Below are 26,783 nucleotides of genomic sequence, written 5' to 3'. Positions count from 1 at the left end.
CCGCAGCTCCGCCCCGCAGCCCGCGGGGGACGGCCCCGGGGAGGCGCCGCTGTGTCCGAGGCGGGGGTGAGGGTGGGGGGGTGTCTCCCGGCGTGAGGGACGGGCCCGAGCCGTGCCGGTGGTGTGGCCGTGGGCGGCCCACGGCACCCCGGGCGGCCCAGCTTCAGGGAACCGCTTGTTCAGAGAGGAACGATCTCGACTGACCGCTTTTACAGAGCAACGGTTTATTAAAAGATCAAACCCGGTGAAGGGTGTCCAGAATTATTTTCAAGATCTCAAAATAACGAGAGAAAACGGATCTCCTGCAGGGGACAGGGCCCGGTCCTCGCTGCCCAAACCAGCCCCGGCCGCAGGGTCAGCCCGTCCGGCTGCCGCTGACACCCAGGAACGAGAGGGTCCTGTCCTGGGGGCGTCACGCCGGGCACGGCTGCTGTTGGCAGGAACACGCCGTATGAGCAGAAACCGTGCTCACGACGTCCTCCGATTTCTGGTCTAACCTAATCCGGCCTTCCAGGTCGAGAGTGGAGTCTGTAAATGAGAAAAGAAGAAAAAGAGGTCGTGTGAGGGGTTTGTGTACATGTTAGTACCGTCAACCTCACGGGTTTTCACAGAATCACAGTCGGACATACGGGTTGTGTCGTGCACAAGTGCCCGTTCTGCAGACTCACCAGCTGGTACGCAGTGGAAGCCCACAGAGACGGGAACAGCCGCGGTTGCTGAACAGCCTTCTGCGCAGTGCAGCACTGGCTCCACCGAGAAGCATTTTGCTGCCGCCTTCTCAAATGCAAGCGGCTTCTCAATTTTGACAAATTTGCGCTGCAGCTTACAAGCTATAAAACATGAATTGTCTTAAAGCACCTATAGAATTTATATAAGTAACTGTAGAACGTGGTCTAGTGGAGGGTGTCCCTGCCCGCAGCCGGGGGGTTGGAACTAGATGATCTTTGAGGTCCCTTCCAACCCAAACCATTCTATGATTCCATGATAACTAGCAACCACTAAGACCAATGGGTGAACCCAGTGACAGAAGCTACGTGAAACTGATCTGGTTGAAGCGAGTCAGTTTTCTGGCAATGGCTTAGGCTCTGAGAAAATCGGCCATGTGGGGCACAGTCCAAGGACAGAGGCTGGCCAGATAGGATCTTGGTAGGACACAGGTGTCCAAATCCAAAAAGATACATGTGAAAATCTTGGTCAACTGACACTCAACTTTACCCAAACTATGACAGCATTTCAGTTTGGGGCAATAGAGGCTCCTGGACATCCGTATATCCACTTCTACACTGTGTCTAGCATCACACCTGCCTTGCCATGGCTGAGTAGCTTAGTCCTTAAGCCTCTGTGATCCCGGCTTTCCTGGACCAGTCCCTCCAGGGGACCTGGATCTAAGAATATATTCCAAAAATGCCACCACGTGCCCAGAGGGCTGGGTTCCACACAAGATGCATCGCACCCTAATGTTATCAATATATTCGTGTCCTTGTTTTTATATAGGACCTGGATGGTAGGAACAATCATTCCCAGGCTGAAGGTTTCAGATTAAGTTAATCTTCAGCCAGAGGAAATTAAAACAGGTATTTCCCACCTCAAATGCCCTCTAGCTTGATAGCAAAGGGTAGATTTTAAATTTTTTTCTGGGAAACTAAAAACCTGGAAATAACAGAATGGAAATAAAGAATGAAACTATTAAGCATGACATAAAATGTCTTTTGTCAACAGTCAAACTACCTACTTTTCATACTAACTTATCATCTTAGGGAGCTTTAAGTTTATAATTTTATCTGAAACACACAAACTTCAGGTAACTACATAGTGCATAAGAAGTTGATAGAAAAATGCAACAAAACCAGAACTTAGAATGAACTGCCAAACTCAGGAAAAACAGATACTTTTTTTTTTTAGTCTATGGCCACTAATCACAAAAATAGTGAAAAATAAGATGATTGTGCTACAATTACTATAAATCATATATTCATGAGACTAATTAATTAGTCAAAGGGAATGACATTAATATATGTTAAATCCTTAGTACCTCCAGCACAGGGGTCTTCTGAGATGATCCAGGACTGACCAAAACTCACTGCATCTTTAGCTAAGTATCCACTGGGCATTTGGTATTCCCTTTCCTTCTCAGCATCATATTTTCCACAAATACCGCATGTTTTTCCAGCCATCCAGAAAGCAACCTGAATCTTTGTGGAAATAAAGAAAAGATGCACTTAAATGTTCTTCTTCTAAAAATAAACCCACTGAAAATAATTTTTAAAAATTACCTCAAGTCTATGCCCATCATAATATAGTTTATCTATGCCATAATCCGGGGCTTTTAGCGACAAGCCATCCTTCTCGCTGCTGATCAGCATGCTTGCATCTGCAACAGAAAAGGAAAAAGGGATTTTTTTAGGGTCCAGCCTGAACTACTTGTTAAATTCCTGGGGACTTAAGGCAAGTGCTAATGTGTCTTGAAAGAGAGGGGGGAAATGAGAAAGACGGTACTGCTCCCTGCCCTAGAGCAAGCCGAAGCCCTGTGAGAAGGGTGGCCGAGGCCAGGGGACATCTCGATGCTTGTCCTGTGGGTCTCTGTAATCAGCCCAAGGTGCCCCAGCCCTGCATGATCGGGTTTCTGCAAAGATACACAGGATCAGCATCTCCTTCTTTGCTCGACTTCCTTGCCACCCCCTATGAAGGGCAGCATGAAGGTATGTTAAAATGACCTATGATGAATTGTTTCGCAAATTAGGGTGATCTTTATCTTGAGACGTGTTCGTGGATCACGTCCTCTCCTTCTTCAAAAGATCAGAAAAGATTAAAAGAAATATAAAGATGAGTCTCTTACCAGAATTAGATGTGTATGGAACATCTGTTGGGGCTTGAACACCATTAATCTTCAACTGGACGAGTCCATTGGAAACGTACATGTCAACCTCACTTTAAGTAAAGGAAATGAGTATAAACAAATGCTTCTCCTTCACCTACTCAGCTCACAATTTCTAGTCCTGGTAGAACTAACACTGCAGGATGCTTGTATCATTCTGGCATGAATCCCCTGCTCCCTTTGGGAGGCAGACTGAAAGAGCCCAGGAAAGCGTGCCAGGAGGAGTGCTCAGGAGACACCTTTCCCTGGCTTTACTCATCTCTGCGTGCCTGCTTGTGGCCACGGTTCAGGCAGGAGGACACCAGGTGCAGGGACCCTTGCTCCCTTGCTGCAGAACAATATAATTGCTATTACGTTCACATGTATTGAAGGTGCTTTACATTTCAAAGGTGGATTCCCTACAGCGGTTCTCTTACAGCCTGGATGGTCTGTGTATTGTAGTATTTTCTTCAGAGCGGTGTTTGCTCTAATGAAGAAATATGAAGCTCAAGCACATCAAAAGCACATCCTTACAGTTGTATGAAACAATTGGGAATGATACAGGGAAGAGGAATGTCTTTATCGCAAAAGATACAGTCTATAAAACAAGCGTCCTGCTGTTCTTCCACAAAACAGGTGCAGGGAATACAAGTTTCTTTCTGTGTCTCTAACGTTATGGCACAGTTAGGCACGCAATTTTCAGAAATAAATAATTACTTGTAATGATACCTTATAGATCAAAGCCTATTTATGTGCTTTGAAGAATACTCCCTACAATGATTTTGGTATGCATAAGCCCATACAGCTTAGAGTATCAGCCTGTACTTTTAAAGAAGAACCTGTGATGGCAGAGGTGATTGCTCCAAGATGAAACAAAGTGTGTCTTAAGTTAATTTCAAATAGATTAGAACATTATGCACCAATTGAGGGATGACCTAAGAGAGCGCCTCTAATCTGGGATAAGTAATTCCCTTTTTAGCTATGTCCACTTCTCAACATCTCCGCTGAGATGATTGTGGGTGCTAATTAGTTCTAATTATTAGCTTAGTGTAGGAGGCCAGACTAAATGATTACAATAGCCCCTTTTGGATTTATAGTCTATGTGTCTACCTAATTACTAAGAAATGAAGCGAGATGGTTAAATGCTAACAAATTAATGAAGAATTCTGGGCGGTAAAGAGTTTCGGTTACTGTGAATCTCAGATGTATTTCAGAAGCACTTTTGAAAGACAAATTCCCAAATCCTAGTGACACTCCTAGAAATCTTTCTGTCGGTAATTTTTGCATGACACTTATGCTAGCACTGATCTGCCCTAACAATCTGGTCTTCGCATTTATAGCATATTCAGCTTCTATTTCTTGTTAAGTTTGCAATTACTTACTGGCTGGCGAGTCTGACATTTATTGCTGTAAGGTCAGCAGACTCTTCAGGTCTCCTTATCATCACCAGGAATTTCAGTTCTGGACTACAGTCCTGCACCAAGACATGGTAGCAATTTGCAGGCATTGAATAGTTAAATTCAACTCCATTGAAGGTTGTGATTGTATTTTGGAAAACTGAACAATGAGCTGAAAAAAAAAATCAGTCATAAGCAAGCCTGTTATACTTTATAGAAGACAGTTATTCTATTTTAGATTTGTAATTAAAAAAAAAAAAAAAAAGACCATTTTCTGGTTTTACCTATTCCCACATCAAAGCAAAATGATTCCTTCAGATGAAATATTGGATTTGTAGTAATACGAAAGCAAAACTTTACCAGTCCCCAGACAGCAGCGCAACCCACTCACGATTCAGTCATTGTGTGAGAGAAATTCTGCTCACAGCTGGTGCAACTCCCTGATTGTGGCCTTTTGGCTTTTGTAACTTTGTTGTAGTCAAAAGAATTTCTCAAATGCTGTTAACAATTCACGTATCATTAACACTGGAGGAAAGGCACTAAAATGCTGCTGCCATTATTGAATCATAACCAGGATGAGAAATCGTTAGAAGATGGGGAGGAAAAAAAGGCACACTGCAGTAAACCTCTCCCTTTTCCACTCTAATAGTATTTTGGTGGAAAGCCTACCAGCTCTGATTAGAAATTATTTTACAGCTGTTTTAATTAATATGGACTAGTTTTGGTGTTTACCAAAGAAATATACATAGGTATGATATTAGCCCACCAATTTCAAGCAAAATGTGACTCCTTATCCCAGTATTACATAAAGGTTTTCCAAATAGAATTTACCCTAAGTATAATCTGATTAGCTCTTAATACAGCATTAATGAAACAATAATCCCTCCAAAATCAAGTGCAGGAGGTGAAATTAATGGGTATACTTTTGAAGCTGTTTTAGCTTCTACATAACAGCACTAATCAAGCAGGGCGCCCGAAACCTGAGGTCACTTAGACGGCCCTCTCATAAATTTTGTAATGTTTTTTTCTTCACGAGCAATCCCTGCAGGGAAGTTTAAACGGGTGCATTTGGGAATGGATACATTTGGAATCACTATTTGGCATGGAACGGAATATTTAATCTTACTAATATAAGTTTCCTTTTCTTTACATCTTTGCAGCCTCCCAGATTTTTGTACAGATGGGTGTATTTCTGTCTGAAGTCCAATTGATTTTTAAGTGAATGTAAAATAATTTCAAGTTATGTCAAAAGTATAAATCATATTTACAAAATCTGCAAAGTCAATCAATGCTTGTGCAGATAGGTTAATTGCTGACCTTTAAGGTTTTCAATGATTGAAAGCGTTGCTTGGGAAAAGACGTTCGGGGCAGGGGATGGCAGCGTTGAGATCGGTGTACCTGGACTTGAAGGGAATGGCAGGGGAAGCCTGATGGCTCTCTCATAAATTATGAGCTGAAAACCAGTCAGAAAACAAACATGAATGTAAATGCAAAATACAGTGTAGAGATGAGATAGCATTGTCCTATGATGTTCAAAGAGGACTGCACTGACTGAAATCTAAATTAGTATCTAGAATTAGGTCAGAGCTAAAAAGAAATCAATTCCTCTGTCTACAGCATGAAATAGCTCTACAGTTTGACACATCTACAACCTAGAGAATAGAAGTGCTATAAATGAAGTTTGATATTCACCAGTCTGCAGCTTTTTGGGCAGTTGTACATCAGATTTGCTCATAGTCCAAACAATTTGCTTACCTGAGACGCACACCCTCTCCTTGCCTATACGTTGAGGGCTGCTATTTGGCTGTCATGGTTCTCTACAGCCCGGTTTATTCTCTTTTCCAAGACACAGGAAAACCTATTATCTTCCTTAAGATTTGGGAAGGAGTGGTCTTTTTAATAAGTTATTGTTAATGTGCGATCAGTCATGATGGTTGTTTTGTAACCTGTTTCTTATTTCATGTATTTGCATGCTACGTGAGAAAGAGAAATGTGTTGTAAGACATTTTCATAATGGAACCAACTGTGTGAATATATTGTCCTTGTGATGGGAGCTTCTTTATCGTTTAATAAATATAAAAAAAAAATAAAATCAGTGGGTTAAAAAGCCTATTAATCCTCGATTTCATAAGTACTGAATGCCCCAGAATAAAAGACAGTGGAAATAGTTACCTCAGGTAGCTTGAGGACCACATCACAGGTTCTTGGAGATGTCAGAGCCACAACCAAGGTTGCCTGGTGCGAGGGACCACGCCGTTGCTTTTGGGAATACCCAAGCACATATGCAGCTCCTGGAAGAAATGAGTAGAACCTGGAAAAGGAAGTGATTCAAATGGTCTGTCTTTGAGAAAATTGGTTATTATTTGTTCAGATTAAATATCCCCAGAAAGCAGTGTGCATTCTGTGTTAGACACGTTTGTATCAGGGTTTGGTAATACCTGGTGCTGCGTATGGGAGGAGGGGCGGGCAGATTTTAACTGTTAATGGGTGAACCAGTCTGCAAGAGACTGGATGGCGCAGTTGTTGGAGAAGAAAAGTATAGCCAGCTTGTTTTAAACACATTCAGAGTTAAAAATAGGCACTGGTTACATTAAAACTAAAATACTAACGTGCTAAAAAATAGATGACCTCGTAGTAATGTGCCAGTCCTGCAGCAGTCACTTTTAGCAAGGATCCTTCACCCACTGAGACTGTCAATGAGTTGACAGAGGGATCTCTATGATCAGGTTCTCTTACAGGCTTGGGACTCAGAGAATTACAGGAAATACTCCTTCAAAAAAAGGCATAGTCTCAGAGCAGAAAAAAGCTGCGTTCTGTGGCTTTGCTCCAGGCCAGTCAATGGGATGGTTTCGTCCCCTCTCATAAGGGCAGATGAGAGCACTTCGGGTAATTCGATATAATATAAGAAATTATCTTCTTCAGTAGGCATTTGCTAACCAAATCACCCGTATGCCTTTAACGTGAAAGCTTGTGTTGCATGCGCATTTAGATAACTGAGTCGTTGTCTGTGTCTGTATTTTAGTAGCTCTGTGAAAAGAGATCAGGCTTTGATAGGGATCTATACGTTATTGTGGGCAAATGCATGCATGAATAAAATGAATGAATACAATGGGTACTGTATGTATATGGATAGACATCTATGTGAGCTGAATCCAGCAGTTAGAGTTTTCCTACGCTGTGTCACATAACATTAGTGTTCAATAAGCCTTACGGGAAGTATTTGTATCACCTTCTTCAGAAGCGGGAGGTGAGGTGCCTGCGTTAGGAAACGCCTCTCCCTGTACAGGCAGGCAGAGACAGACTCCTTCAGGGAGCCAAGGTCAGGCGTCTGCTCTCAGCCTCCATCGGTTAGGAAGCAGCAGGAGACCAATTTCCTAGTTCAGGCACTATAAATTCAAACTGTGCAATAGATCAGGTGAATCCCACCATCCCCTTTGTTTCAAGCAGTTTTCCCACAAACTGAAACGCACGATGCTTTGAGGGAATGAATACACAGAAAAACCAGAAATGTGTGATCTGATTTTGTAGTATCATACTGATTAAGGGGAATTTTTCCAGCTCGGAAATTGCAGAACTGAATCTGTAATTATCTGGAGCATTGACACAGGTGAATTTTTCGAAAACTAAAGTAAAATCTCACCATCTTGCGGTTGTTCGGACTACTGAAGGTACTTTTGGCCACTCCAGCTTCATCCGCGTAGCTGGGTAAGCAGCAAATTGCCCTGTTGCAATCTGAGTAGCAATCTGGTAGTCCTGGCAATCTTTACCCCATTTAAGAGAACCCTAGTAGAGGGGAATATATATATTTTTGTATAAAACCTAGTGAGATCATTATATTTCATTTACATTTGAGCTGCTCGTTATTTTAAACTTACCGATACTTTATGGGAATTTATTACCGAAGCATCGGCACAGAGTTTCCATCTACTTGATCCTGTGATGCTCGAAACAAACACCTGTACCGTCGATCTCGTGGGTTGTGTATCAGTGTACAGCACAAGCTGTAATCCCGTCGGCTGCTCGTTTCTGTGGATGGCACGAAGGACTGCGGCCACTATGGGTGCCTTGCTGTCTCCCAGGAATTTAGGCTTAAGTCAGTAGAGAGGAAATAGAGACCAAAGACATAAACAAGGCATTAAAATTACTATATTAAAACTATAGGTAAAAAGTATTTGTAGAAGAAATGTTTCACTCAAAAATTCTTTTTATGTGAAGTATGGGACAGCGTCATAGATCGTCGCTCGATCTGCTGAGTTCATCTGTAGTTTTGCCACAGCCTTTCAAGGGAGAGCTGTCGCGACCTGTGTAAGTGAAACAGTCGTCTTGGGAACCTTTTTGTAAAGTAATCTCAGTGTAGCAAAAGGAAGTACGGAGCAGGACCCTACTGTACAAAGAACCGGTATTGCCCAGCTCAGCACTGCGCTCTTACCAACGTGTAGTTTAGCTAATAGTCTTTTTGATAAACTTCATTTAACCGCCTGTCTAAAACCGTGATAATTTGTGTTGCCGGAGGGATCAGTTCGGTGCAGTCCGAAGTGTGGTACTTGCACCGGGAGCGGCACGTGGCTGCGACGGCCCTACCTGAGCTGCGGGGCAGGGGTCCCCCCGGCCAGGGCAAGGCTGCAGGTGGGATGAGCTGTGGGGCAGCGGGTCCCCCCGTGCCGCCAGGTCCCGGGGACCCACAAAAGGGTTAAGGTGAGAAAGAGCTGGCGAGGGCTTAGTGGGAAATGGGGAAGGAGCAAGACTGTGGCTGAGGAAGAAGGTGTATGTGGTGGGGGTGTTGGGGAAGGCTGGGAAGAGTCCAGGGAAGTAGTAATGTGGTGAAAAGGTGGACAAGAGAGGTGAATTCAAGTTACGCGGAAATGGGTGGGGGAGAAGGTAGATCTGGTTGCCTTTTTTCCGCAAGCTACTCGCACGAACAACTGGGAGCTGCTGGTGCAGGGGGGGGTGCCTCGGCAAAGTAAGGTTTACTCTTTTGTAGGCATGTAGGTCATTGTCTGAAACGTGTGAAATTTTCCATTGATGAAATCTGCTCCAGATTCCATCAGTTCCTACAATAGTTCTTACAGAAGGACCAGGTACCATTAGCCATGAACCACGCAGTGATTCCTGAATAGACACCTGGATTGCTCTCAAAGGTGGAGCATTCCTGCAAAATCAAGGTCTTTCCAAAGGCCTTGCCTGGTCCTGCTAACGTGAGCAGAAGTGCTTGGCAGTGAAGACCTAATGAACAAAAGAGTGGCAGAGTCAAGTCCTGAACTTTTACAGAGAGCTACGCAATAAAAAATAGACCTGAAACCAGTTTCTGATCAAGCAGGTCAACACTTCTAAAGTGTTCTCATTTTTACATTGTTTTAGTATATATCAGAATTATAAATTATTATTATTATAATTCTAAACAATCAGAATTATTTACTGAATAACACAAATTCTAACATATCCAGCAATACATTCCAGTTTTATTAAAAAGTGTAGCCTGTATTGATTGACTATTAAAACACATTCAATGGCTATCCAATGTGCTCACCTTTAAAAAACATTTTAAAAGAATAAATAAATAAATAAATAAATAAAATAAAAAATAAAAATTTTTTTTCTTATGGATTAAGACACTCACTTGAGACACGGCGCTAAAGATGCCTTCATCACTAGCTGAAGAAGAGGTGGAGCTGATGCTGCTGTTCAGGTCTTCCCTTCCTGGGTCCTGCAAAACCAGAGAATCGCCTCGAAGCAAGTCATTTACCATTGGAAGTCGTTGCAGAATTAATTTCTCCTGTTTTTATTGTCAGAGAGCTAAGCTCTAGTTGCAGCAAAGCTAGTGAGAGCAGTTGTAGGCCCTGCTCACAGTATAAGCCATGAAGGTACCTGCTCATCTGCTGGCTTGAACCGAAACTGGTAAACGGGTAGATTTGCCTGTGAAAATAGATGATAGTATGTAAGAAGATCTAAGAGAAGACAAAGGACTAACTTTTGAGAAATACATTTGAAAGTTCAGTATTGAGTATGGAAAAAAGGCAAAACAAAATAAAATTTTTTAAACACTTTAAACTGAAAGCTTCTGAAATGTGAAACTCCTGAACTGAAATGTTTCTGAGAACCAGAGAGGTTAAAAAGGGGAAAAAGCTCTGCTAGGTGGTCACCTCGTCCACCCTGCAGCAAACAGCCACCCTCAACAGTCTGTTGTCTCTTTCTTTGGTCCGTGCTCTGTGGGCACAATTTCCTAATGTACAAAAACATTCGCTACAAGAAATATAGAAAGGTCCAGCCTGGGTGAATTACCTGTTGGTTGGAATATTCACTGTCCGCGCTGCAGTGCCTGTCTCCACAGTGGTCTTCACTACTGCTGCCGCAGATTTTACTGCTGGCAGAGCTGCCACTGCTGCTGCTTCTCCTGCCACTGCTGCTCTTGCGGCTGCTGCCATGCCTCTTCCCAGATTGCCTCATTTCATCTTTCCTGTGTGCCTTTCCAGGCTCCTTACCATCACCAGAAGCAGCAGTGGAAGAAGAGGATGAACTGGAGAGGGGGGTTGCACTGGGCTCAGCCCAGAGGTCTGTAACCGCCGTCTTTTTTTTTCTGTGAATCCGTTTCGTACGGTGTCGTGTTTTATTTGTGACCTCCAAAAACAGTTCAAAGCGGTATGAGTTTATAGCTTGTTCTGTAACATTTCTCTGGGTGTCAGACAAGCTGCTCACCACAGGCTTTCAAGGAAATACAACTTCCTGGCCCCACACACTGCAGAAGCTGCACTAGAACTCACCTAGAGCCGTTCCTCCCGGCTGAAATCCTTGCTTTCCCATGCCAGTTTTCCACACTGGAAACCTCTGGCTTCATTTATAGGAAAAGATTTCCCTCTTTGATGCTCAAAGTCTCTTACCTTGAACACATTTTCAATGCCCAGAATCTTCTTCAGTTTAGCTTGAATGTCCCCAAACAGAGATGTCTTATCCTGTTCCTTAGACCCTGAGCTTGCTCCATCAATTATTTTGGAAGCTGCTTTGGCTCCTGCCTGAATCTCCAGCTGTATTTTGTCAACATCAGCATCTGTAGGAACTAAAGTCAAGATACTTATATTCCAGGGTTGTGCTGCTTGAGCAGCGTTCACAGGGATTGACAGAAAATCTTGTTGTCATGACTGTACCTGGCTTCAAAACTATTTTGGCTTCAAGTTCTCCAGCTAATTTGTGCAGATAGGTGTTTCTTAAGAAAGCAGAATTTCGTGACTTTAGACTGAGACAAGCAGAACATCCCAAACTCTCAAATTTTCTACAGAAGATGCGTGCGTAAAATCTTCCTCCTACACTGTGGTGATGTGCCTCTTCTGAACCTTGCTGGTATCCTTTGGATATCACTCTAGGAACATTGCTTTGCTGCATTAAACAAAAATATGCCAAATAAAGATATTTTCCATGAAAAAATTGTCACAGTTCCTAAAATCGTTCCTCCTATTAATGAAGAGAATGATGCTAGTGCTGCCTAAGTAACGAAGCACTGCTTAGAATTAGAGATCCAAGCACTGGAAGCAGTGGGATTTCCTCCAGAGTGCTCTGTGGAAGAGGACAGCTCTCCTGCCCAGGCAGTGTTTCACAAACACACTTCCCAGTGAGAACCTGCAGAGCTCTTTGGTGGGGCTATTTCTCTCCATCGGCTTCGGGCTACTAGCCCTCCTGTTGCAAGTCAACCTATCCTTCCCACGCCAGCCTCAGGAGCTGAAGAGCACACGAGAGAATGGGCTTCTGCAATCCACTGCAGGGATTACCTCAGGGTTTGGGAAGAAAAATGTATATCCTGCCCAAGAGCTGTCTTTTCCACATCACTCTGTCTCGGGAAAAAAGGGATGCTGTACAAAGGATATGAATCTCACACACGCTCCCCGTGACTGTAAAGAAATAGGAGGACGTGCTGTCAAAGCAACCCTACCTGCGTGAGGTGATGAGACTGAGCAGACTGTGAATGATCACGTCTTGAACCCCTTGGGACTATGTTAGGCTTGGTTTGGGGTGTGCCAGGCACCTGCTGCACCTCCCGGTTGTGTTGTTTGTGAGCTGGTCAGCCAGCTGCTGCGCGGGGGGTGCTCAGCCCCGTGACGGGGGGTCTGTCCTCTCCCTGCCTGCAGTGCAGATGGTGAGAGGCCGCCTTACCTTCCAGCTGCCAGGTCCTGAAGATCTTTCTGAGGGCTGGAGCGGCTGGTCTCCTTTGGGGAGAAGCTGGGATTTCTTTTCAAAATCTACTTCTTCCATGTTCCTTGAAACAGCATAAACTTCACTCCTGTGGAGGTGATAAATGGCACACAAGTAACATCTGATTTTGCTCTCCTGTCTTTGCTGGTGCAGAAAAGACAATACTAAGCTTTCTGTGGCTGCCAAGATACGGCAGAGCCTAACAAGGAGTTGTATGTCCATGATTTTATAACAGGGAGTTCACAATCAGCAACATACAAGCAAAATGCAAGAAGCTCTTCTGTACCTCACAGCTGCGAGCTCAACCTCCCGACGGCAGGGAGGGGTTTCAATCTTCACGTTTTTCTCTTTCACATCTATCCTAGCATCAAATTTCACTGTAGTGTTGGCACTGAACTCTGCATGAAATTCAAGACCACTCTGAAAGTATCGTGTATTAATCCCCATCGTTGCCATCATATGAAAATGTGCCCTGAAAGAGTGGAAATAAAAATGTGCATAATTACAGACTAATATGCACATATTTAACTTTGAACTGCAAAATTGCGTTTTCATGCTGTTCTGTTTATTGTAAGAGCCACTACTGGATGAAGAGATGTATCATTAACAGGATAAAAAAAAGCTGAAGTGCCACTGAAAAGGTGAAGGGATTTACCTGATGCACAAAGCTAACACGGACCCTCTCACTGCTGTGTCACCGATAGATTGCTTGAGGACAAGCTAACGCCAGAATCTTCTAGCTTCAGATTGTGCCTGGTTTATTATTATTAGCACTATTATTGTTATCATTATTACTATTATCGTTATTAGTACTGTTGCTTTTGGTTTTGCAGATCCAGAAGCATTTCCCTTTTCCCGCTGAAATCCCCCCAGCTTGTGCCAGGCGGTGATGCGATCCTACGTTGAACTTGTAAAGACCTGTTCGTACGTAAGCAAATGTATCTTCACAGCTTAGTATCTGTAGTCACTGAACAGGTACAAATGTGAGCGGTTTTAGCGATGGCAGGACAGCACAGCATCCTGTGGGATACAGTGCACGTTGCTACGTTTGCAGGGTCATAAAGCATCAGGTGATTGTGTTGCTTTCTCACAACTTCACTGCTCTGGACTAGCACAACCGTCCCAAATCTGGGAGAAGTAAGACCCCCCCATATAACAAAGTGCAATCACATATCTATTTCAGAAATAAATATAAATATAAATATAAATATAAATATAAATATAAATATAAATACAAATACAAATACAAATACAAATACAAATACAAATACAAATACAAATAAATATGTGTGTGTATGTGAAAATATATGTCATTTTTACTTTGGCTTGATGTCAGCATGAATATCCATCTTGGTTTCCAACAAATGTGAAGGTCTAAAATTGTCAGATAATGGTGGTGATATCTGCATATCCACTGCAAAAGACAGACAGGAATTATATGAACAGAGAAACAATAAATGCTGGAGATATGGTGTTTGCGATAAGCATAGTAATTAACACGTGGGCAGTGCTTTTACATTTTGAAGTACTTTCCGTGATTATTTAAAGATTGCTACACCAAACCAGAGCTACACAAATACGTCCCAGGTGAAACATGCTAATTACTGCTCAAACCCTTTGGAGGCAGCTGAATACTAATGTTTCCACATTACAAGAGTATTTTTCAAGATTATAGAGAGATTTAATTTTCAGCAGAGGGATTGGACCCACGCTTATTGTGGGGAAACTGCTCGGGCTGGTGTCCCGGGCTCACCGTCGGCCGCAGCCCGGGCCAGCGCGGCCCCGCACAGACTGAACTCCAGCGGCACACCGACCACCGTGGGCACAGCGTGCCGCAGCTCAGCCACCACCACCGGCAGGGTCCATCGGCCCGAAATGCCTCGCTGGATCTCTTCCAACACTTTTTTCACCACCAGCTGCCAGTTTGATGATCCGGTGACACTCTGAAAACAGAGAAATAGGTTAGGTGAGTAGGTAAGAAGAGACAGGGAAGGGAAATTATTCAGCATCGCAGACAAAATGACAACAGCCTTGTCAGTACCGTCATGGTCTGCTGAATGGCATCTTTATCAAGGTCAGCAAAGGCGATCTCTTGGCCCAATACTTTGACATAAGCAGACACCAGAGGGTCTTCAGGAGGCAGTTCTTTCCATCCCAGAAGCTGCGGCATTAAGGAGAGATGGAGGAGAAAGGCAAGAAGCGGATAATGTCACTTAAAATACGGTACTGTATTAACAGAGAGCAGATCCCCTCTGAAGGCTGGTAACCATGGCTCCTTAGCCAAAAAACAAATAGACATCTTACAGGTCTGAACCAACGTGGCCTTTCTTATGTTGCGTAACTGACTTCAGTGGGAGTTTCCCCACGTAAGGATGAGGTAAGGACTTGGTAATTTCTGCTGCTGTAAGTAGTGGGTGACACCCAAGGCCTCATGGACAAAAGTCTTATTCAATAATCATTTTAAAGAGAAGAGCAACCACTTACTGTGTTTTAACATACATTTTGAAACACATGAATTTTGGCTGCCAGCATCATCATCATCATCATCTTTTGTACTGTACATTAAGGGCTGACACATGTTGAGTGAAAAGGTGGTATCTGTTAACAGCGTGAGTACAATGTAAGTACGTCTTTCCGTGACCAAACAGGATGACTGACTCCTTTCTCAATGAACCATCAAAGGGACAGCTCGATGGGTGGGTGATGCAACCCCGGCACTGGCAGGAGCTGTGTTTTGCAAACATCGGAAGGGCGCATAGGGACTTACCGTTTTACCCAGTTCCTTCAGTGTCTTGTACGTGTCATACTCCGCAAAGGGAATATTCTGCTTCCTGATAAGCTTGGTTAGGCTTTGTGACCGGAGAGCCACCTGTAGGAAACACGGTCAGGTGTCGCAGCCCAAGTACAAGAGAGCCCAGGAGAACCTTCGTACCTAGCGTTACGCTCACCGAGGCAGCCCTACATATGCACTTTGTGAAGCCGTTGCACTTACAAGGCTACGTCTGCCTGGCAGGTGACTGCAGGCTATGGCTGCAGATGCTGAGGACGTGCTGAACCAGCTTTGAATTAGTCAGCAGGGATAATTTTAGGGCAGCGCAGAGCTCAGCCCAGGCTGCAAAGCTTGCCCAAGAAGCTGAGTAAATGCCTGCGTGCTGTTACATGGAGCTTCATGCTGCCCTGGCCGCACTGCTGGCTGAAGTTTAATTTCAGATGCTATTTCCCTGTACTTATGCAAAATACCCTAGATGCCATGTGACTTTAGGTAGGCAGATGAATGTTCTGCTGCGTAAGCTTTCCACTGCTCTCCTAGATTTTCATGCCTATAGTGAATTCAATGATTCATTGATCTCTGTCAAGAAGCCCAATTAAACGAAGAAGCCTAAGTAAAATCATTATCTAAATTTTCTCTTCCGCATCCGCCCTCACAGCCAGAGATGGAGTTAAACACTACATCACAGTCCAAATGGCTTAGCAACTCATACTATCTGTAGCTGGCGTGTATCTAGCTGGCTATTTTAATGAAATACTTACCTCGATAATATCTGTCGCAGTATTTGCATAATATCCTCTTACTTTTGTGATTATATCGGACGGAAACATGGTGCTGGGACCATTCATTAGATAGACCCTCCAAATGGCACCAGCCTGATATTCAGCTATCATCAGAGGAATAAAAAGCAGCAGAGATTTTGGTTAGGGCCTCCGAGGTGTCTGGTACTTGCTGTGCTAGATCACAAGGGGTTCTGCCAGGAGTCAGTCCCACAGGTCCTCCAGTTTGTAACCCCAAGAGAGGAACTTTGCTCCAGGGCAGAGTCAACACAACCACAGTGACTGAAGGATGCCCAAATCCATGTGCAGGTACCGCTTTCCCCAGCAGATACCCAGAGAGTAGTAGAACACCCTCGGGGGATTTTGTATGTTAGGAGGCTCTTGTGTTTTTTCTGTTTCAAGAGTGCACTGAACCCACAGCCCATGATAGGATTTTGGATGAAAATTGTGGAACGTAATAGAGGCATTTGGCTACAGAAGCCAAAGCAGCAAACAGGGCACCTGGTACTCACAGGAATAGCCGCCGACATGAATGACCTTGCTGTAACGATAGCTCAGCCTGTCAAGTCTGGGGCTCAGTAGTTTAATGGCAATGTTGCAAGCAGCAGATCTGAGTAATAAAGAGTTAAAATCATATGAAGATAGCTGACTGTGACCAAACTCTTAGAAAACTGCAAAAAAAAAAAAATCACCATTTGCTACTAAAAATGTACTTCTTCCTCTACTTACAGATTAGAGAGCTGTGGGATCCTGCCTGCTGCCAAAGCCTTCATGTGTGAGTACGTGAAACTGGCTACTTGTAAGCTGGGCTCCGTCAGCAGCGAGCTGGCCATAGCTGTTACAGTTGGAAGAGCAGGCTTAGTTTCGAAGAGGACAACACAAGCCACCATTCGGACCTTAGGAGCAAGCATGTTGTCCATAAAGACCTGGAGGGAGATCTCCCTTACCTGGAGGAGGAAGATACAACCTGTGAGTACCTCATAACTTGTCAGTGAGAAGTGGTTCCTAAACTGTGCGTGTGTAATCTGCAGCGAATGGAGAACAAAACCCTAAACAGAGACTTGCTCATGGGACCTGTCACTGAAAACAAAGATATTTCTGTGTGGACAGTGAACAGGGCTGGAAGAAACAGCTGTTAGTAATGGGCCCAGCGTTACCATGGCTAGAGCATCCCTCTTCCCAGGATATCCGCAGGGATGCGGTGATGTCAGGAATTTGCGGTGTGAGCAGGAGGAAGACCAGTAATTGAGAAAGCTCCCCAGAGTCGTGAACATTCCCTTTATTATCCCTGCATCACTAGGTCAACCCAAATCATACCCTCCAAGACATTTGTTTAAATAATAATTTCAGTTACTTTTGCGGGGTCTTTTCTGGCAATTTTCCTTAAGGCCAACACGGCATCAGCATGAATTCTGCTCGGTAGTGAGGCTGCAGTAGGTGAAAACGTTGGCAAAAACTTCAGGATGCGTTTGATACTGGCTGGCTCTCCCGCGTTGCCGATGGCTTTCAGGGCCAAGGCCGTGTCTTTGGCATTGCCTTTGCTGGCGGCTTCAGTAGCAAGTTCATGGAGTGGCTGAAAACAGAGACGTCTGTTAATCTTGTCAGGTAACGATGCATAAAAATACGCATTGCCATAGCATACGGAACATCTGCTGGTGCAAAACCCTGAGTAAAGCCGTTCAGATTTTTTTCCCACAAAAAATCTCACCATCGTTGTCAGGATGCTAAACATGGGACATACGAGCAAACTTGGTTTTCTCCTTACACAGTAACTGATTTTAAATTGTCCCTGAGCTTGAGTGTTGGAGATACTCCTAGGCAGATGTCTGCACCAGAGTGTCAGCTGTGAGTTCGAGAGCAGCCCCGAGCAGATGTCCGGGTCAGTGGTTCCCTGGGGCGCCCGCACCAGCCCTGCCCACCTGCAGCCCCCGGCGTCTGTGCAGCGGCAGGACGACGCTTGGATAGATGATCTTTAAGGTCCCTTCCAACCCAAACCATTCCATGGTTCTATGATTCTATATTTTTCACTTCCTATAGTGATAGCAAGTTTAAAAACAGTTTTGCTGTTCTGAGAAGACAAATTACCCTTCTGGTGGCGTGGCTTTGTTTCACTCTTTTTTGGAAGATTTAAACGCGTGTCGAACACCAGCAGGCCATCTCAGTGCCGTGGTCCTTCTGAGTAAGGAGCTAGAGCGGCATAGTCTGAGGACTACGTCCTGAATGTTGCTGACAGTGACATGCAATTACGTAGCAGGGCCTCTTTGGAAGCCCTCGCCTATGACATATCTAAAGCTTTGCTTATATTCACACTTTAGTGCCTTTTTAATAGATTTTTTTTTTTAAGTACACTTTACCTAATGCAAAAGTAGAGAGAAGAATCATAATTGTTTTGCTTTAATCCTAAATTTGTCATCCCTAAACTCAGTTGCAGGTTGTTTATGGGATCCATTATCCCCACGGGCTTCTGCCTCTTACATTTGAAATTCTGAACTGTTAAGACCAAATTTTTCAAAGGCATCGGCTCCGTGTTTCATTCTGTCTTTGCAATTTTGCAGACAAACACAGCCAAGAGTGAGGCATATAAACGGCTAGTTACTTAACTGCCAACATTGTGAGAGCTAAATTAGAGGCATTTTTTAAAAATTTCTTCACCTCTTACGAATAAGAAGAGTCACCTACCTGAAGAAGTTCATTTGGACAAAATGAAGACTGAGCACAGTATTTATTTACCATGCTACCATATCCCAGGTAAACAAGTATCCGAAGCATTGGTGCTTTCTGGATCTGGGGACAGGTCAGAAAAGTCTGCAGAAGAAAGGAGTAGCAGTCGTTAATGTTTCTAGGAATTAGAGCTGGTGTTTAGTGAAAACTACATTTGAGAAATAAATAGATAAAATTGCTTTGGATTTTTCCTAAATATTTTCAGAAGTTAAATCAAATGCTAGTCAGTCAGCTACAATAAAAGTAAACAGACTCGCTCCAGTTACACTGTATGTACTTTAGATTTTGGTTACATTATATTATTTTCTTGATTTTGTGTATATTTTTTTAATTGTTTTGGCAAAAATAAATCAATAACAATTTTCCTAGGATGTATGGGTTTTAACATCAAATATGAAAGCCATTAAAAAATTTCGTCAATGACTGTTTGGAAACATTTTCTAAAGCACTCCCTGATTTTTTAATACCTTGCATTTTACAAATGTAGAAGGAAATATGTTGCATCTTTTACTTATAATCCTGTGAATTCACCTTTAAAAAAGGAGTGAGAAGGAAGAATGATCTGTACTCACCGAGGCAACTTCAAGGGTTTGCTTGTTGGGTGTAACGAAATGGAAGGCGAGAGGGAGAGTCGCAGCTGCTTCCCAGATGTTCAGCTTCTCATCATGAATTTTTTGCTTCAGGAATCTGAATGTGTCAGTGGCTCCAGCGGCACAGACGGCGCTCAGGAACCAGGGCCTGCCAGGGAGAGGAGGATCCATTGTCCCGTTGCCCCGTACGCCCCTGAGCGGAAACCTTGGCTGAAGGCAACACGGTTACCTGTAGGGAGGGTCACTGGCAACCTGCACCCACACAGACTCAATCTGATCGAGGGTCACTATACGGAGAAGCTGGACCATTTGTAAGAACTTGGCTGAAGCTTCTTTAGTGGCTTCTTCCTCGTTACTCTGAACTAATTGCCGCAGTGTTTCTGTTAACTATGGGAAAAACAGACAGTTGAAAGGATCCATGTCAAAATAATTACGTGATGACCTGTTAACCTTATAAATAATGAAAGAATATGAAAAGTAAGCCTCTAATACCTGCAAATATGGATTTTTAATCCTTATTAGAGGAAATGGCATCTGGAGTAGCTCTCCTGAGAAATGATAACGAAGACTCCCCTGGTTTTGCAGCTGAGTTTTTGGTGCACTGATGGAAGTCCTTTTAATGTTGACCAAAGACAGTTCTTGTCTTCAAGGGAGAGAAAGAAAAGGATCAGTAGCCTCCTAGCACACCGTGTGAGTGGAGGACACGTACAGCTGTTGGAGCAGACTGAGGGGTGCCCAGCAGGACCGTTGCATTGACCACAACCGGATCGTGCACTTCTCCATTTATGCATTGCTCGGGATTATCTGGAAATGTCATAGGACTGGCGAGAGCTTTCACTGGAGCTTGCCAAAGTCTCGGAGAGGTTGGACAAATGTTTCAGGTGGCCCAGCAAAACCCCCAAATTGCAGGGCACAGGACCTGGCTGGGCATCCCGAGGGAAGCACGGTGCCTTGGCCCTTCGCAGCCTGTGGGCCAGATGCTTCTTGTTCACTCACGAATCAACAGTAAATGTGTTTTAGGCATCTCCTCCTGGCTCTGATAATCGCAGCTACACTAAGGACGTGCACGGCGCCTACCTTGCCTCCGTGACTGCTGCGCCATTGGGTTCATTGAAGGGAGAGATCTGGTACACCTGCTCGGATGTAGCAGACGTCATCAAGACCCCGCTATCATCATACTTCATCTTGTAAGCAAACATCACCATGCCCTTAATGTTTCTGACTTTCTAAAAGTGCAAAGAGACCCACTCAGAAATATGAACAAGTGATAGTTAATTACCACAGATGACCCAAACTCCCAACTAGCATCAGTGCGATGCATGAGTGTTTAGCAGAGGGTCATGCCCAAGCGTGGCAGCAGGGCTCCGTGCTGCTCGTACCAGGGGGCAGGTGGGGCAGGGACGGATGTACGCCATTCCCGTGTTCTTCACCGCTTTCTCCTGGCAGTCCGTCAGGTCCTTGCTTTTGGAAATGGTGGCACGGTTATTCTTGATGTCATCCCGGATAACGTATCTGGTTTGGCAGATGCCTTCAATCCCAGCCTGTGAGTATTAATTAAACACAATGAACTTTCCTTTTGAAATGACCTTGAAACAGCAATAAGTCAAAGAAAATTGCCTAGGAAGTGTATGTACAGGCAAGTTACTACATAATAAAATGAGAATAAAAGTAAAATCGGAATGGAAAAAACAAACCTCCTGTAGTTCATACACATTTTGTGACTTTTTGATGGTTATCTGCATCATGTTCAGAATCCCTCTCACTAGGTTAGTGCACAGGATGGGACAGTCCTCAGGGGCGTAAATACTTCCAACCCTTCCCTCAGTGTACTCAAACTTAAAGGCTTGGCTGAAACATGCAGCGATGGTCTCTGTGAGCCTCGAAGACGGAGTGAAGGGGTCTGTGGGCCAGAAGCCATTGTATTCCTCCAGCTTTGGTGAGAGAATCTGTGAACAAAATTAGGAAAACTTTCATCCTGTTCATTTGGTTTGAAACAGTGCAATAACAGGAAAACTGGGCAATTCCAGTCCGTGGCTGGACACGAGTCCCTTGTCCAACACCACAGGAAATGTTTCTCTCCTCAGACTCTTGTGCTGGGCCTAGGAAGCATCCTTGAAAACACAATTTCCATGAAGGATTTCTGCCAGAAAAATAAGATCGTGCAAGCAGCATTCAAAACTTCAGCAAGTCTGGTGAAGCTTGCTGGGTGAGCGAAACACCGGCTGTCAGCAATCTGTACAGAAGGGATACTCACCCGTTTTCCCCAGATGTCCGGTGAGATCTCCCTCCAGTCTGCAAGGCAGCCAAGCCATTGCTTGAGCTGCCTGCTTAAACACACTGGGGACTATTTAGGCTGCTCCTCCTGGTCCAGTACGTCCCAGAGTGCCAAAGCCTCGGTACAGCTGACGGGGAAACAGCGATGACCGCGGCACCTCACGCAGGAGATGGCCTAGCGGGAGCTGACTTCTCTTTCTTTGGAAGCGGCTGTCATTTTGAGCTTATCAAGCTGTAAAGCTTACACACAAGGCCTTGACTGCTACCTAGTGGGAAATGCGTGCCTGCGTGCGCATGTGTATCTATCGCATACACATACACGCACGCCTCCCACCCTCCTACATAAAAGTACCCGCTCCTGCGTAGAGGGAAATGGTGGGGGGGTTAGTGCTCTGCTTCATTTTAGGCATTTATAATCAAAGCTGCAAGGGTGGCTTGCCTCTTGTCACGTTTTCTCAAATTAAATCCTACTCAAGACTACTGTTGGCAATTGCTAAAGTTATAGCAACTCTAGCAAGGTTACACAGAGCCTGCAATCGCAGCAGTGTGTAGAGTTTGATAATAAGCATTCCTTCGCGCTGTTCCAGCAATACATGCACAGGATTACAGATTGGGTAAACTCCTAGGACAAACGCAAAGTGCCCTCTCACAGCTTTCTCCCGGCGTGGTGTCTTCTAGATCCTTTTCTGTGGTCTTTTGTTCCATGACAGTATTTTTAAGCTGTTTGGTTTAATCTTTCTGATGAGTAACAGCGCTTCCAGATCTGATAGCATTATGCCAAGCACGAGCATTACCATTAGAATTCTTCACATTTGAATTACTGCCTATGTGTACGTGAAGAATATCAAAAGGAAGATAATGGAGACAGATGGGACTTCCTCATGTGATAACTGAATTCCAGCTCCAAGCTTTTCCCAGGCTATGGCCCAGGCTGAAAACCAGGGATATTTCACGCTCAAATTCTCATTTTCATACTCAAGCCTAGTTGCCTTAGTAAAACCATGTTAAGGACATTTCTTTAAAGCAGCTGCCTGCCGTACTTCCGCATGGAGATGAACCCAAGGCAGCTTTAGTCAAGGGGGCTCAGGTACCGATGGCAGCAGAGCTGGAGCAGCTCTGGCTCCCTCCCGCAGAGGTGCGCCTGCGAGGATGCCCGTGGCAATGTCTCTAGGTCACCAGTCATGACCCAAAGCAGTTTGGCTACAGCTGCAGACACCCCAGCTGTGCCCTCGGCTCTCCCCCCGCACGGTTTGGGGTTACGGGGTGCAAAGCTCAGTGCCCGTGCCCATGTCTCTGCCCATGCTGAGGAAATCATCGCTGCCTGAGCAGAGCCACTTCGTCTGACATCGGGCTTACGGGATCATCTCAGCACCAGGAAGGGCCCTAAGCTTCTGTATGAGCTCAGCATCTTTTTGTCATGTATTTTACCAGCCTGGAGGTATGACCAAGCATCTGTAGCCATGTGATGCAGGCGGATGGGTGGGTTCCCACGCCTGTGGTGATTTACCTGAAGAAGGTGGTCGCTGCGAGACACACGGCTGATCTCCAGCTTGCAGGTCAGCCTCACCCCTGCCATCGCCAGGCTTCTGCCGGGCAGCCCGTGCAGGATGAAGCTGTTGTAGCCATACAGGTAGGTCTTGCCAGTATGAAAAACAGGCTCTACTGAAAAAAATAAAATAACAGAAACACCTCCCTTGCTCTGACTGTTGTGGTGCTCTCACAAGAACCATCCCAGCAGAGAAGAGTAAGGCTGGCTACTGCCAAAAAATTGGTGCAAGCAGTGGGCAAGGCACGGCTGTAGGGGAGGGCAGCGTGGGAGCCGGTCGCTGGCAGTGGGAGCACACTTACCGAGGTCCTGCTTCTGACCCCCTGTGTGGGAGGAAAGAGAAGGATGCATGAGAAACCCCCCATCTCTGTGGGCACTTTAATTTATTATTCATTCACTCAGTGTCCTAATGGTTGGCAAACAACCGGTAATGGGCTCCCGGGATGCGACCCACACCCCTGGGATGCCAAGCCCACACCAGCCCCGCTCACTAGCTGCTGCTTACTCTGCTTTGCCCTGCTGCTGAGCTTAGGCACACAAATCTAATCCGTTACAGCCCAAGTCATAAAAGGGCTTCAGCAAATTAAGCTGTAAATATCCCTGAAAGGCCCCAAGGAGATGCAGTTTGCTCAGGACTGCAGTGACCATCTTGGCTCAGCAGCGTTGGTAAAGCTTCAACTTACCCACGAGGGCGAGCACCAGGGCCAGGATGAGTCCCTTCATGCTAAAAGCAACTGAAGACTGCAGGGGAAAATGTGCGGCTTTTATAGAAGAATTATTAACAGGCACAGTGAATTTTGTTGAGTTATCAACTTTTTATCAACCGCTCAAACCCTTTGAGAGAGAGGGGGTCGGGGACAAGGTGCTGGCTGTTATTGCTGAGCCAAAACCATCACAATTTTGTTCTCACCTTATCAACGGGATACCCTGAAACTATCTTTCAAAATAAGTGCTTAAAATTATAAAAATGTAGTTAAAGCCAAAATATTTCTTGTGTAAGAAAAACTACTAATTGTCTTTATTCATTGGAAGCACCCAGCGCTATTGCAGTCTGTGATGACTTTGCCCAGGTTATGCTGACCTGACCGTAAGGCACAGCGCTTATCTAACTGATATCGCTCCAGCAGGATTGTGCAAAATCCCCGGGCAGCCCTCCTGTGACACCGTGCCGATACCCGACCTGCTGCGAGCGGGACATGCTGTCACCCGCAGCACGGCTCTCTGGGGATGGGAAGTACACCCAGTAACACAAACCTCCTGTCATTGTCACAAAGGCCGTGGCTAAACACCGCTGACGGTCACCTGCCTTCTCTTACGGGGCTAACGTGTCGGCCCCTCGCACCGGCAGGATTAGCCGCAGAGGGGTGTCGGCGAGGGCTGCCCCTGCCAGGTGGAACGGGGGAGGCTGACGGGCGCTATGGACACAAACCTCTTGGATTAGGAAGGCGTACAAAGCCTGGTTCACCCAAACTCGTTTCATGCCATGCAACAAAGGATGGCATCTCCACCCCACGGGGGAGCCCCGTCTCCCACCGGTAGGCATTGTCCCCATCCGTTTGGAGGGAGCCCCACAGGTCCCTCCCGCTGCTCTCGGCTCCAGGGTTTGGCCAACTGCCCCCATCCCCGCAGCCGAGGCACGGAGCTGGGCTTGCCCGGGGCTGATGGCAGCCACCCACACTGCCCTGTCAGAGACTGGCACGGGGACGGGCACGGCAGTCCCGGGACTGAGCGGTATCTGTAGGATTAAAAATATTTTCTTTTCTTACCTGCAAAATATTTTGAAATATGGCAAATGCTTCACCATGTTTTTACTGGCCTTATATCCTGATCCGGTCTGTTTTAACCTCTTCCCTGGTAAAACTGATGGCACGTGATAGAAAAGCTGAGCCATTCACGAAATAAGCAGCACTAGTGAGTTGTGCTGTGTCTTTGGAGATTTGATGAATGGTAAATGTAGCTAAGTGATTTGAGTATACAGCTACTGGCAACTGGTAATTGAGGCTCAAAAGCTAATGTATTATGGCATAACTACATGCAGCTACATTGTTTTTTAAAAAAATAACTTCGCGGCCAGTGAGGTCTTGGGGTCAGCGGCGGTGCAAGCAGAAGAGAGCTACTCTGATGGTGGATTAAATGCAACGACACTTGTATTCAGTGTCTCAAAATTATAGCGCTATATCGCTAAAACACCACACTGGAACAGTGAAACCACAAATCAAAACACTCCTCAAATAAAGGGTTCTCCCTGGGGACTGGGCTTGGCTGCAAGGGCAGAGTGTCCCCAAAGTCCCTGCCCCCCCTGCCCAAGGCTTCCAGAGTCTTGCCCCATCCCACCCCACCACTTTGGGCAGCAAACACTGCATCCCCAGTCAGCCCGGCCCTGCTGCTGCGACGAGGTGGGATCACCTGTGCTTCCGCTCCAGGTATAGGCAAAACTTGATGGCAAGGGCTTTGCATGTGGGCGTTTCTTTATAGAACTGAACCCTCTTATTTTTCTTGACCATTTCTCCAGTATGTCAAGAATGCATTCATCTCCCAGCATGTCTCCCCGTATGCTCACAGCCTTTTCATGCTTTGTATTTCCTTGAAAGACATAACCTGAATTAAAAACAGAATTTTTTTAAAAAAAAAAATTTTTTTTTAATAAATTCTAAGAAAACTATGAGGTGATGAACAACTTTGCTATGTCTGGGACCGACCCTGGACAGCATTTCCCCCGAGCTGTGCTCGGCACTCTCCGCAATGGCCGTGGGGAGCGGCAGAGGCTGGCTGAGGCATCCCCACAGCCCTTTGCGAGGTGGGCACCCACGACCCACAGCCCCCCGGGTGCTCCAGCTGCCACGGTGGTTGGGTGATGCTCACCCACGGGTCTCCTGCCAGGGTGTCACTGCTGAGCTCATCACACCCCTCGTACCCGAGCGCAGGGGCTGGAAGACGAGAGTCCCCCCAGAACCGTGCGCCAGCCGCGGCAGGTGGGCAGAGAGGGGCCCCACCGGGGCTGGGGGCTTGTGCCAGAGCCCCCCATGGAGCCCAGCCCCGGGGGTCATGCAAAGCCCCCGTTTCTGCTGGATCGGGCCTGGGGTTACCCGGGAAGTCTGTGCTTCCCATCACCACTCCATGTCACTTCCAGGCAGGCAGCAAACACACCAGCTCGCCGCTTTCCTGCTGCCGCCACGCAGTGCCCGAGCACGGCCCGCCGTCAGCTCCCCATCCCTTTGCAGCGCGGGGTACCACGACAGCATTTAAACTGTATGTAACAATTATGTCTGTCTTTCAGACGTATTCCTTTTGGTACTAAGGACATTACCTTTCCAAACTATAAAACTCACGTATGTGCATCCATTGAAGGCACCAAAACTGCTGGGGAAAGCAAAACGACACAGTTTTTATAGAATGTTCTCAAGTGTTTTCAAAAACTGGCCAGGGATTACCTCTCCATCCCTCATGGTCATAGGTAAGTGCCATTTCTCTTCATTGATTTCTACTGATTTTAGGAACCACTTGTTTCTCTTTTAATTAATTTACTGATGATCTACATAGGATCACACTCTGCATTAACAAACCTAAATATAAAAATGAATGTTTGGTCAGACAGTAATAAAAATAGCTGGATGCGTGTGTATTAATTGGGACAACACTAATGAACTAAGGCAGGTAAACCAAGTACAATTTCT

General features: G+C 45.4%; 1 protein-coding gene across 1 annotated transcript; it reads right to left on the bottom strand.

Moving 5' to 3' along the window:
• Window positions 1–210: 210 nt before the first annotated feature.
• Window positions 211–23,835, bottom strand: LOC129209367 (vitellogenin-2-like). Its single transcript, XM_054833699.1, has 35 exons — window positions 23,793–23,835; window positions 23,412–23,432; window positions 23,071–23,222; window positions 20,984–21,235; window positions 20,669–20,830; window positions 20,367–20,515; window positions 19,782–19,932; window positions 19,519–19,676; window positions 19,272–19,437; window positions 18,658–18,783; window positions 17,333–17,551; window positions 16,708–16,925; window positions 16,491–16,588; window positions 15,961–16,085; window positions 15,197–15,298; window positions 14,471–14,590; window positions 14,183–14,372; window positions 13,750–13,843; window positions 12,716–12,901; window positions 12,391–12,517; window positions 11,391–11,619; window positions 11,127–11,302; window positions 10,531–10,866; window positions 10,117–10,164; window positions 9,869–9,955; window positions 8,127–8,339; window positions 7,892–8,034; window positions 6,424–6,562; window positions 5,569–5,704; window positions 4,237–4,423; window positions 2,837–2,928; window positions 2,274–2,371; window positions 2,033–2,192; window positions 669–830; window positions 211–528 (listed from the first exon to the last, which is right to left on the bottom strand). Exons 1-35 carry the CDS (start codon window positions 23,830–23,832, stop codon window positions 413–415), a joined length of 5,178 nt encoding a protein of 1,725 aa, XP_054689674.1. The 5' UTR covers window positions 23,833–23,835; the 3' UTR covers window positions 211–412.
• Between the last annotated feature and the right edge of the window lie 2,948 nt (window positions 23,836–26,783).

This window comes from Grus americana, chromosome 8 (genome assembly GCF_028858705.1).
Source record: "Grus americana isolate bGruAme1 chromosome 8, bGruAme1.mat, whole genome shotgun sequence".
Classification (NCBI taxonomy): Eukaryota; Metazoa; Chordata; class Aves; order Gruiformes; family Gruidae; genus Grus; species Grus americana.
Note: the sequence above shows the minus strand (reverse complement) of the source record. Positions and strands in the feature narration are given on the sequence as shown.

Excerpts from the sequence above, each read along its gene's own strand:
- LOC129209367 (XM_054833699.1), bottom strand. The coding sequence starts at position 23,832 with ATGAAGGGACTCATCCTGGCCCTGGTGCTCGCCCTCGTGG. Across the intron at positions 19,677-19,781 it reads TTAAAAATCCATATTTGCAG|TTAACAGAAACACTGCGGCA; the intron begins GTATTAGAGGCT and ends TTTTTCCCATAG. Across the intron at positions 12,518-12,715 it reads GTTGAGCTCGCAGCTGTGAG|GAGTGAAGTTTATGCTGTTT; the intron begins GTACAGAAGAGC and ends TCACCTCCACAG.